The sequence below is a fragment of the Blennius ocellaris genome (assembly GCF_963422515.1).
Source record: "Blennius ocellaris genome assembly, chromosome: 15".
Lineage (NCBI taxonomy): Eukaryota > Metazoa > Chordata > Actinopteri > Blenniiformes > Blenniidae > Blennius > Blennius ocellaris.
This window is the reverse complement of record NC_137664.1, coordinates 3,040,905-3,053,810: the sequence shown is the minus strand read 5'-3', so window position 1 is coordinate 3,053,810 and position 12,906 is coordinate 3,040,905. Positions and strand designations below refer to the sequence as shown.

The following is a 12,906-nucleotide window of genomic DNA, read 5'->3' as shown; positions in this document are numbered from 1 at the left end:
GAATAGATCCTGAGTTCATCCTCCAACTTTCCCTTCGCTCCGCTTGTTCACAACCCCCCGCCGCCGCGTGGAAACATCACATCACTTGTCAAGCCGTTACGGCGTTGTCCTCGGGCTATAAGCATTACCTGCTCTTTGATCCACAATGAGGAACGTTCCTTTGCATCATCTCTCGACGTTCGTAAACTTCCCGGCCTCCGTTCTTGACGCCGTTCAGGCTCAGAGGGGATGAGCCCTTCACACAGAATAGCTAATACCGCTACCGCCGGAGAACGCCGTAATACCCGACCCCCCCCCCCCCCCTCGTCTTGTCATTTCTCACAGGCTTAGTTGTGCTTTTATCTTCCGACGTACATTGTATCCCGATGTAATGCCGCATTCATGTCTTTCTATCCACCGTGTACCCCCGGCTGACTCAGCAGTACAACATTTGTCAGTGAAATTAGGCTGGAGGGGGGGAATAAACCTTGAAGGTCGTTTTTTGTTGTTGTTTTTGAACACAAAAAGTGTAGAACAGCCTTTGTAAGGAGTGAAAAGATGAGAAGATCCGGTCTGGAGGTCGGTCGCACCGACTCTCAAGGGGGGGGGGGGTCGTCACAAAGGGCTCGGTATCATTGTTTGTACTTTTAATTAGCACTGTTTGTGCTTCAGCTGCAAGTGACATTTAGAAGACGCATAAAAGCTCTCTGGAACTTTTATTAGGAATAAAAAAAAAAAAAAAAATTATTTCTATTCCCTGGAGAGAGGAGCAGCTCTTTGTCAGCCTGTCAGACAAGCTGGTGGATTCTCAACTGGAATAATCCCTTTGTAATGATCAGCATTGAGCACCGTGTCCAACGTGATCAAATGAGCGACTCTGTTGTGAAAACTTGCTGAAATGAAGAAGATTAACACTGATTATGGACACTTGATTGAAGTGGGGAAGAAAAAGAACAAACCCAAAACAGCAAAAAAGTACAAGCAAGAAGGCAAATAACAGTCATATTTACTGCAAGGTTTACACTCGGTGTAATAAAATGCTCATTTGGAATAGTTGTAAATGTCATTTTTTATAATTTATTGTAACTCCAAACAAAAATAATTTCTACAAAAAATATTCAAATAATGTCATATAGTATTGATACGTGGTTCATATCTTTTCTCTCTCTTTTAGACTTCTGATTAAATTCTGTTAAATTCTGCTTCCTGAATACTGTGTGAAGATTAAATCTCGCTAAGTGTGGCAACAATCACTCATTCCTATAACAACCATAGTAGTGACTAATTATTATAATTTTTTTTAAATATAATTCATAACCCCCTGGATATTATATAATACGTATAATCTCAGCGACTGCTAGTGGGCACATTAGATACACTGACTGAAGATATAATTTCTTTTTTTTTTCCTTTAAAAAAACAAAACAAAAAAAATGCAGCAGAAATAGAATAAATGTAAAATATTTTTTCTTGTCTTTTTTTTTTTTTTTTTTTTTTCTTTTGAGAAGAAATGAAACCTGGTTAATATACTATGTAGGCCTCAGCAGCAGAATCAAAACAAGCGCCTCTCGACTCGCCGTCGCGTCTCGTCCTCGCACCGAGTCCGACTGTCAGTCTGACGGAAGGCGAGATCCTGAACCCGACAAAGGAATAAAAAAAAAAAAAAAAAAGAAAGAAAAGAAAGTAAAAGGTCCTTGTGGTTACAACAGCCATTCCCTTTGAAGTGAAACAGTGGTGATTTAAGTGTTTTTGCGTATTCTTTTTGGTTTGATGCACATTGCTCCAGCTCAGGAATAAAGGGAACAGTGGTTGGTATGATTTTCTTTTCTTTTTTTGACTGCATCTCTTTTCCTGTTTTTTTCTTCTTCTTTTTTTCTGTCCCTCTTCTTCGTCCTTCTCACACCTGAGCACACACTCTATATATCATAACAGTCCTGTGAGGTGTGTGTGTGTGTGTGTGTCTGTCTGTGTGTGTGTGTGTGTGTGTGTGTTTGAATACAGATTGGGTTTTAGGTAGTGTTCGTGTCAAGAGTGCAATGTGTGTGTGTCTGTAAGGGTCCGTGACCTGGTGCGGGCCGGTTTGGCCCCCCTGCACACACACACATATACACACAATCGAAAAGGGGGGTGGTAGTAGTAGTGGTGGTGGGATCAGGGCGAGGGCAGCGGGGGGGGGGGGTTGGTGGCTCAGTGTGGCGTCAACGTGGCCGGCAGGTAGGCCAGCAGAGTGCAGAGCAGCAGGGTGGCGGTGGAGGGTGCCGGCGCGGCGGCGCCGTTGCAGTCCTTGCCCGCCTCGCAGCGGGACTGTTGGCACAGGACCCCCTTGAACTCCGGAGGGCAGATGCACTTCTGGCTCTGGTAGCACGTCCCCCCGTTCTGGCACAGGAGCATCTCCTCGTCGCAGACGTTGGCTGAGAGAGCAGAGGGAGTCGGTGGAGGATGGAGAGAGAGAGAGAGAGAGGGGGCAAATTGCAGAGGTAAGGCGAACGGGAGCGGAGGAGTTGGGGAATAAAGAGCGCGCGGCGAAGTGACAGAATGACAGGCGGTGAAAAGGATAGTGGGGGAGTAAAGAGCACAAAGACGAGGTGAAGATGTATGGCAAAAGGAAAGACAGGTGGGGAGGACGGGTAAAGGAAGCGGGGGGGTGGGGGGGGGGTGTTGGAAAAAAAAAAAACATGATGGAAACAGAGATGCAGAGGGAGGAGAAGAATTCAGGGCAGGAGGAACAAAGTGGAAAAGGAAGCAAAGAGGCAAGATAAATTCACCAGTCTTTGCCTCAGGGACTACAACAGGTAACACCTGCCCCCCTTTCTTTCTTTCTTTCTTTTTTTTTTTTTGCTTTGTTTTTGCAGCCGCTTTTTTTCTATTTATCATGATCCTGCAGTTTTTCAGGGTCAAGTCAAAACAACTCCACGTTGGACATTTAAGTAATGATCGAAGGTGCGAGCGGCCTCATTAAGACGCCATTGAAAACGTGACGAAACGCACGGCGGGAGCGACGCTGCGCGAGACACTCGAGCCGAAAAATGTTTCCGAGAGGAGAACGGAGGATCGTCCTGCCCCGACGAGAAAAGATTAACGCACGTCGACATTTTTCATCGCGCCAAAGATAATTGGCTTTGTTGCGTTTGGAGCAAAAACGTCAACCCTAAAACAAACTGTACTTCTATTTATTACACTCTGTCTCGGATTGTAATAAATAAAACCCCTCCCACACACTAAGTGTGTGTGTGTGTGTGGTGGTAGGTGAGGGAGGATCTATTTGAAACTAGATGTTAGATGGCAGAAGGGAGGCGATTCCCTGTAATGGGGTTAAGGTGTGACAGGGTCATCAATTAAAAGAGCGGCTGATGCTGCTAATGAGCTACATGATCTATTCCCCCCCGTGGGTGAGGAAAACACCGGGGGGGGGTTGCCGGCGTGGACTTAAAGGTCCCGGAAAGGCTGCGGACTCTGGGACGGGAACTTACGGTAACAGCCTTGTTTCCAGAAGTATCCCGGCACGCAGTCGTCGCATTTGGCCCCCGTGGCGCCGTCTTTACACTCGCAGAATCCCGTGCCGTTGCACCGGTCGTGAACGGAGCCCATCTGATTGCAGTTGCACTCTGAAAGAAAAGAAAGAAAAAAAAAAACACAATTAAAAACCTCTCTTTTTTTTTTTTTTTTTTTATTCAATCGAGAGCTGAATCAAAATTGACCAAAAAAAAAAAAAAAGAATGTGGACATTTATATTCCGAGCACAGGACCGTGTTTGATATTTCACTGCCTCGGAGTTGCAGCGCCGTGCGTCTCCTTCAAAGCGCAGAGGTCCCAACATGTCGCCGGCCTGGATTCTAAGAGCTTTTCCCAGTCGGTTTCTGGGACAAAAAAAAAAAAAAAAAAAAGACGTACGGCCCACTTGTAACGCATCAAGCGACGCCTCCTTTGTGCATCAGGTTTAAAGTGGTGAATCGCCGCGGTGCAAATGGATGTTTTTAAGGTGGCGATTATTAAGAACGCCAACCTCTGCTGTGTGTTTCTATTCCGTGTGCCGCCGATGAGGACGGACGGGATCGGGCGTGACGGAATACTTCAAGCGATGTGCAAAAGTGTTTTGGGTCGAGCGGATCCCTCTCGGAACGTTTGTCCGTCTTAAACCACCTTAAGTCCACCTTAAGTCCACCTTAAACTCGCTTCATGACGGCGCGTGACAATTAATGGTGGAACAGTGGATCGAGCAAAAATGAGCGATCGGAAAACCTCGACGCAATCCTAAATATGGCGGCGCTGGGGTTTTCCAGATCCACTGGTTACCGTGGTAACTGTTGATAGTCTTCCTATTGCCAATCAGGACGACTTCTACGAGAACAAGGACCATTTAATTGTTTTTTTTTAATTCAGAGTGCAGGTGAGGAGATTATTAAGACGTTGATGGTTTCTGGAGTTTCTATTAAATAAATGGCTAGATTTAATTTTTAACCAGGTTTTATTACAATTAATTCACCCCTCATCGAGATGCTGCATTTGCAAAGCTTGTAAATAATTCTGATGAGCGTCGGGCCTACTTTTGTCACATTTCGCTGTATTTTATTTACTTGTAATTATCATTGATACAAAAACTTCAGTGATTATCTGACGGAAGTTCATTCGATTGCATGCCATCAGAATTCAAATTTGTAAACAACGTTGGCAACGTTTTCAAGAGAAAAGGGAAAACTTTTGCCGTGTGACGACTGAAAACGGAACTTTTTGAACCAAGGCACAACTTTTTGAAACTGTTTAGCAGCATGTTGTTGTTTGCAGCATGTTTGTGAAACAAACAGCACCCACTAGTGGTCCTACATGGAAAAACGCCATTGTTTTCAGCGTCCTGTGTCGACGGATGTGGTTTACAGAAATAAATGCAGAAACACTGTGATTTCACTTGGACCGTGGCGTCTCGCTCAATCTGCTGCCGCTTCTTTTCAATGCATAAATCCAACGGGCTTTACTTTAACGTCACTTTTGTTTCCGTCGCTAATTACAATTCCAGATCCATGTATTTATAGTATTCCAATGATATTCACACCGGTGACGGCTGGTAGCAGATCAGAGGCTTGAAACTGCTGCAGGGATGCATATGCTCACTGCACTGGTCAATCATTTAGTGGATAAGGAAAGTCACGAGCTTGTCTTCATCACAAAACTCGTTTATTATAAAATGTGACTTGGAAAAATTAATAAAAGTGAAAACGACCCGAGGGGCTCGTGTTCAGACGACCACAGCCGCGTGGCTGGTTTCTCCTGTACGTTAATACCGGGACTGCTAACCTCTTACCAGGGCGTGACCTTAATGAGGCTGACTTTAAAATATAGTAAATACTTCCTGAAAACCAACAACCAGCAGGACATTAATGCAGTTAAAAAAAACAAAACAACAAAAAACATACATATTACATGAAAATAGTACAGTCAAATTGGATTTCCCCAGTTCGTCTTTCTTTATTGTTTTTTTTTTTTCCCCTAAAGGCAAGTTCTGTCCATGTTTAGCGCCTTTACTTTTAAAAAATGTTTCTCAAGAATGACGGCTCTGCTCTCGTTTGCTTTAATCGGTCACTTCCTGGAGGTATCGGTGCCATACCTGCACAGAACGCAGGATAATGACGTGATTCTTGTGGCTGCACAGTGCAGCCTGGATTGAAATTGAATTAAATGCACTGCTAATGGCTATAAAGTGCATGAAGCAAGTTCACTTTTAGGCGTCTGCCGCCACAAGTTTACTGTTAAAAATGTTCAAGAAACTTTGTGCAAATAGTTTGCTTTAAAATGGTTGCACTTTGCCATCTTTAAAAAAAAAAAAATTTAAGAAAAGGAAAAGAGGGAACAAAGTGGGGGAAAAAAGAGAGAAAATTGAGAATAAAAATAAAAAACTAAGTTTGTACATATGTAATAGAAAAGTGATAGAAAAACTGATAGAATCAGATTTGTAGCCTGAAGCTGCACGGATGAAACGGCAGAAAAAGAAAGAAGAGACTCCCTGACGTTCGTCAACTCTGCTGCGACTTCACGTTTCCGTCTTTGTGAGTAATGTTGCACCAGCAAGGATCACTAATAAAGCCAAAAAAAAAAAAGTCTCTTAAGTCTCTTTATTGGCTCCCCGTTCCATTTAGGATCCGATTTAAAAGTCTCACTCTTCCTTTTCTGTTTATATTGCTTAACTTATGCTTCCTTGATCTCCGTCTGCTTGAACTCTCGGGTCCAATAATGCACTTCGGTTATTAAAGTTTTCTGTGTCGCCTTATGAACCGTGGTGATCGAGCCTTTGAGATCGTAGCGCCTACGCTTTTGACGCATGCGAGTTCACGGTCAGCTGATTGTGTGGTATTACATCAGGAGGATTTTGTCATTCCGACTGCGCTTGGCTGGAAAAGGAAAAAGAGACGTTCTTTGTAATTTTCATTCAAACGGCGTCTGTGAAAAATCAGTCTTAATTTTTTTCCAAGTTGAATTTTGTTTGTTTTTTATGAGTATGGATGGATGGGATTTTGGCTTTTTTTTTTTTTTTTTTTCCCCTCTGCTAATTCACTTCTCAATTAGCATAAAGTGATAAAAATAAACTAACACACTGCAGACGTTTCAGGCTGCTGTGGAGGAGTGAATAAACAAAGCTGAAAGAGTGTTTGAAAACAAAGCGCTTTATATTGTCTTTTTAATTGCTTTGTTTTAATTTTAACTTGGGTAGATGACTCTCCTTACATTTAGTTTTATACGTTTAAATCACTGTTGTCTGAGAAGCGCTGAATCGGCACATTTTCTTTCTTTCTTTAGCGATTATGTTGATTCGCATTTTTTGATGTAGTTTTTGGGTGCAAGTTTTTTTTAAAGTCTCGGTACATTCATTTTAAAAGCCAATGGTTGAAAACGGTACAAATGTATGTCACAATCGATAGAAGATGTAAAGCTATCGGATTTCCAGCCAGAATAAATGTTGAAAATCCAAATGCTGCAACTTCATAAACGTGACGGTATCAAAGCCGCTGCCACAAAATTGGACATTTATCCATATTTCACTAAAAGACAGTTTGGACCATGCAATTTTCTGGAATTATTTAATAAAATAGCTAAATTTAGATAACTATTAGATAAAATAGCTTGAAAATAGCTTGAACAAAAAAAAAAAAGAAAAAGAAAAAAGGAAAAAGTTATGATTAAATCCCAAAAAACAGTCTAGAAAATTATTTTATTGATAATATAGCTAAAACTGCTCTAACCATCAGGAAATGCTCGGCGGGTATAAATAGTTAAAATAGTCAAGATTGGAAAATACATTTTAAAAAAGATGAAAAGAAATGTAAACTATATCAAAATTGTAGCTATCGTATTGTAGCACACACGTATATGTTTATTTCAGATCATTAACATGTTTTGTGGCGACAAACTACATTTTATTTGGAAAATTGCAAAAACAGCTCTTTTGGTCATAAAGGTTTTCAGACCGCTCGTCTATATGAAACTCGACTTAATCAGGAAATATCTGAGGAAGGTCTGTTAAATTTCACTGTTCATGTGCTCATCTGCACCTTATGTCCTCTTACCATAATAATAATAATAATAATAAAAAAAACCCATCAGTTTGATTCCATGTGTTTTATGTCTTCACAAAATCAGGGGCTGTCTTATATTTGCATTACTATGCTATACACGGTGAAACCATGGTAACTGCTCTTTGCCGATTCAGGTTCTGGGGAGTTTAAAGATGCATATTAAAGAATAGATCCAGGTGCACTTCTATATGGGAGCGTTGCCATTACGTGGGCAGACGAGGAGAAGCAGGGAAGCTTTTCTGCAGCGTGAAAACTTGACCACCTTGTGCATTACTAGAATTGACCATTCAGAGTGGAAATGGGAAAATTGACCCATGCTTCAGTCTGCACAGTATAAAGATCGTTCTGCATTGTGCCGGGCACAACTTCAGGCCTTGATGTGCTTGATGTGATGTAAAATGCACGAACAGCAAAGCAGGTGTGTCTTTACACCAAGCAGTTTGATGCAGGAACAGGTTGAAGTATGTGTTGTTTTCTATACATTAAAAAAATAAAATAAAAATGGCAGCTCAACATGAGGCTTCGGGGCATGTAGTACACATGCCAGGCCTTTAGGGGCGCTGTGACTCACTAAATACACCGAAAACGCAGAAAACATGGAGCACATAGAAATTTAGAAGTAGACTCCTTCTCCACAGACTTCGATATAACTCTGAGTTATATAGATCTATGCTTCTGCTCCTCCCTGCAGCGCCACCTGGTGGCATGGAGTCCGCAATTGTGGTTATTAATTAAATGACATCGTGGATTGTGTTTTCGGGCTTCTAAAAACGTCGCCTCGCATGCATTATCAGCGATTATCGTGAACCGGCGTTGTCGCGTGGACGGCGCCTAAAAAATCACAGGGTTCTGTTCGAATCCTGCGAGAGGCGGCGTGACAAAAATATCGTGCTTCTTCACCGTTTCTGCCCCGCCGGACTACCTATAGGTCACCATTTGAATATTGAAAGCGGCGTCTCGTCGGCTGCTTCCGTCAATCTCTCTCCCACACACACACACACACACACACACACACACACACACACACTGACCGATGCAGACGCTCTCGTCGTCCAGTTCGGCGGAGGCGTTGCGGAAGTAGCCCAGCCTGCAGTGCTGGCAGTTCTGGCCCCGGGTGTTGTGCTTGCAGCTGACGCACGTGACGATGTTCAGGTAGTCGATGTAGCTGCAGCGGTTGGAGTGGCCGTAGCACTCACAGTCTGACAAAAACAAGAGGAGGGGAGACACATTTAAATGAAGTGATCCGGGGCGAAGGTAATCATAAATTTCCTGTTAAACTCCAGATTTAGGTGCTGGGAGGAGGGAGGGGGGGGGGACAGGCGTAGGGGTATATTGCATTCTTGCAGGATTACTGGATGATAAATGGGCCGCTTTAACAGATGCGTCTGGAAGTTTTCGTTTTGGACGTCGGTGAACAAATGAATGGCCCTGCGTGTGTTTTATGACTCGCCTTTCTCACTCTATATTGGTTCAATAAAGACAGACCACTCCCTCTCCATTACTACACTCACAGGTTTGCTGAGTCTGCTTCGCTGTGCCGCACTGATTGCTGATGGGAATTCCACCATCCCGCGCTCGTGTGTCTGTGTGTGTGTGTGTGTGTGTGCGTGTGAGAGAGAGTACAGGCATGTTAATTGTATCTGGGACTTTAATTGTGTTACTGAATGAGTGGATTATAAGCTACACGATCATCACTAAGGGAATTTGAGGCGGGCAATACAGCAGGTGTTTCCGTGTGATCCCGTAGAATCGGCCTGACCGTGGCTCACCTGAAGGGAAAACTGCCTTTCGAGGACAAATATACTATTGAAGTGAGCTAAATATTAAATTCTGGACTATCGGTTTGTTCTAAAATGACTTTACATGAATGATGTATGATTCTGTTAAGAGCTGTTTACTTAACATCTATGGTGCATCAAATACTCTATAATGTTTATTGTTGGTAAAAGTCAAATTCCCTTGTATTTTTCATTCCTCTGTGAAAGTAGATCATATTACATTTAACATTATGTCATTATGTAAATTCTTAGTTTTATAGAATGTTTCAAGTGAAATTGTTTTGTTGACAATAATCAATAATGTGACACTCGGGCTCTGTTTAAATTTTACACAACATCATTAAGTGTCGACGGGAGAATTTTGTTTTGTTTTGGGCGTCTGTTTCTATGGCAACGGTGCTCGGAGCCACTGAAAACGCAACTTTTTGAGAACTACTTCTTGGGTAGAATTAAATTTATTTTTATTTTTTTTAAATGCACGGTCTCGTGGCTTCACATGAAAACGACACCGTTTTTAGGGTTTCTGCCATTTTCCTGGAAACGGGAATGGTTTTTCCAAAGCGTTGCCGTGGAAACGTAATACTTTTTCTCAAACGAAAACGCAAAAACAACATTGTCGTGGAAACGGGTCTTAAGATACTGGTAGCTGCTGTATTAAGTGTGGACTCGTGATGAATTGTAGTTATTGGCCCATTTATTAAAAAAAAAAATTGGGGGTGATGGAAAATTGTTGGACGATTAAACTAGTATTTTTTTTTTTTTTTTTTTTAAAGGATCGTGTCTTTGACAAGATTTTAAAGTTGTCACTTCTAAAAGTCAGAAAATACACGAGAATGTTGGAGAAATTTGGCTCCAAAAAAACAAATATCATGTTAAAATAAATACACAAGAGCTTGGAGAGGCTGGTGAGACGCCACATGGCTGGATCTTTCACGATAACAAATCCCGCTTCAAATAAACTCTAACATTTCAGACGCAGTCCAGCCCAAAAATAAAACCCCTCGAGGTTTTCATCTGTTCTTGTTCATTTGGACAGTTTTTTTTCCACTTCCCCTATTATAACGTGCTGCCGCACAATTGGGGCTCTTAATTAAATTTTCCCTTTGTAATTCATGAATTATCTGAGGTCCCACTGCAGGTTTTACTCTACATGCTTTTTATGCCTGATGAATTCAGACTTCACACCCTCAAACCAAAATCTGAAAGAAAATTTTTTTTTATTAAAAAGACGACGAGCAGTATGGTGCAAGACATTTCTTTTTTTTTTAAATACCTTTTGGCGGAGGGACAAATGGGAACCCGATATCACCTCGGTGTTGTGCAGGTGGAGGTTTAGGGTGGTGTTGCTCCCCTCTTTCTCCACCATTATCTTGGCTGGAGCCGGCACCTAATTAAGGTTTTATTAAAGCTTCAGAAGTTGGCTGCAGTAGTGCGCTGCAAGGCATCACTGTCCTCTAAAGAGGCGTTTACCAGGCATGTTTATGCAAATACACATTTAAATGCGCATTAAAAAGTCGGGAGTTTAGCTGTTTAATCAGCCGTCACATTATTATTTTATTATTGTTTGGTTGATGATGCCGGCTGAAATATTAATGAGCTGGTTTAAAAGGAAGCCGGCGAGGGGAGCGCCATAAAGTGCCTCTCTCAGCACTGAGGGAAGCACGCTAGCAGTGGGGGGAAGAGCTGCCTAATTAAATATAAATGGCCAATTACACCGCGGACCAGCGAGGCAATGGGACATTGTTCCGCAAATTAACGTTACGAGTCAAGACGCCGCCTTATTGGTATTTATCCGTTTTGAATTGTTCACGGCAGAAGACTGTAAAATAACCACCTGCATCAAGAGGTTGAAGAAATAAGGACATATTGTTGGTTGTTTTTTTTTTTTTTTTTCAAAAACACACAAACATCAGCAATGAAAAGTGTTTGACGGTTTCTGTGGAGGAAATTCACAGTCCGGGTTCTTACCTTAATCATGCACACAGAACAAACAGAACCAGGAGGGAGCCACAGATGTGAAAGGAGAAGAAATGAGCAGAATGAAAAATGAAAACGGAGAACATACACAAAGAAGGAATTTTTCCACAGGTTTTCTTCTTGAAATAAATAAATAAAAAAACAAAAAAAAACCCCACCATTTGGAAATGACATCTTCACAAACCACTTTAATCAAGCTCAAATCTGCAGTCTGGCGGGTTCTTTTCATCATGTGCCGCTCCTGTCGGGTCTCTTACCTTTGAAATCATCGTATATGATCCCAAACAACTGTTTGGCCTGAGGCTCTCCTGAGATCAAGAGTTGCAGGAGCCCTTGAGGGATGAAGGGATCTTTATTTAGGTTCGGTGTCCACATCGACACACTGCGCTACAGCCATCCCCGGCACTGTGCCTTCACACATCTGGGGCGGGAATAGCCTGGAGTTTAGTTTCTACAGAAGGGGTCTGTTGCATGAGGTGGCAGGGATTCCCACTGATGCTACATAAAAGAAAGGAGTTTCTATATTCTATAAAGCAGGAGTGGTAAAAAAACAAAAATAAAAAATTCACCCAGTGCAGCATTTCTAAACTGGTTAGACTCGAATGTTATTTTGCATCTGAAGGATCTGCTGTTGGCCTGCACCCACGATAAATAACCAACTGTTGGTAACATCGAGGAGAGATGAGAGAATTGGCGCGGCTTGCTTTAAAAAGCCCGTCTTAAGCCTTTTTAAAGATTAATGCATTAAATCTTCTCAAACACTCCCAAAACAAAACAAAAAAAAGATTACAATGAAAGATTTATTTTCTTCTTCACCCTACTCAGTTTTTGGAAACAGCAGTTGGCCAAACAGTCGATCACACCCAACAGATTTCCTGGAAGATGCTCCGCTATGATTATTACGCTGGGAGCCGGAGCGGGAGCCAATAATCTCCACACAGTGAAATCATTGGTGAGAGTTTCTGCTGCTTTTTTTTTTTTTTTGTTTGTTTGTTGCCAATAGCAGTTTACACTGGCGCCAGCTTCACCTCCACATCGAGGGGTCAGAATACTCTCTTGTACCGTCTCTCCACTATTTTTCTCGGGGCGCCGTGACACCGTCTGCATCGTCGGATTTCTCACCGATTCTTTTTCGCAACCAACATTTGCCCTGCAAATGCCAACATATAAACAGGATGCAAATAGTAGTCGAGGTAGGAACACTCAATATTGGTATTTACTGTAAATACAACAATGAGCGAGTCACGATGCTCTCGGTAACCGAGGTATCGTCTTCAGGTTTTTGCACACAGCCTGATATATATATATATATATATATATATAAGTCCTGCGACAACATTCCGACGGTGTCACAAATTTGTGGCCATCGTGACTGCTGCAACCTACGTCAGTTCATGAATATAAACGCAGTGACGCACTGATCAACACGACACTCGTGCGAAACCGAAATCGATGCAAAAAGCACGTAAAAACAAAAGTGCCGTAATTTTCCGGGACTATAAGCTTATAAGGCGACTTTTCCGCGCACTTTAAACAATGACACGGCCGATATGTGGATTATTGTATTGGCGATGCGTTCAGGTGCATCACGTAACTCTGAACTTTTTTAT

General features: G+C 42.2%; 1 protein-coding gene across 2 annotated transcripts in view; it reads right to left on the bottom strand.

The window, feature by feature from the left end:
* Positions 1–611: 611 nt before the first annotated feature.
* Positions 612–12,906, bottom strand: part of ntng2b (netrin g2b) — an 80,398-nt gene continuing 68,103 nt past the window's right edge. For both annotated transcript variants that reach the window (XM_080510028.1, XM_080510029.1), the window contains exons 6-8: positions 8,573–8,740; positions 3,450–3,584; positions 612–2,390 (exon numbers count right to left, since the gene is read on the bottom strand). In XM_080510028.1, coding sequence (XP_080366154.1) covers positions 2,167–2,390; positions 3,450–3,584; positions 8,573–8,740 — 527 coding nt within the window. In that variant the 3' untranslated portion in view covers positions 612–2,166. The remainder of the gene's footprint in view (positions 2,391–3,449; positions 3,585–8,572; positions 8,741–12,906) is intronic.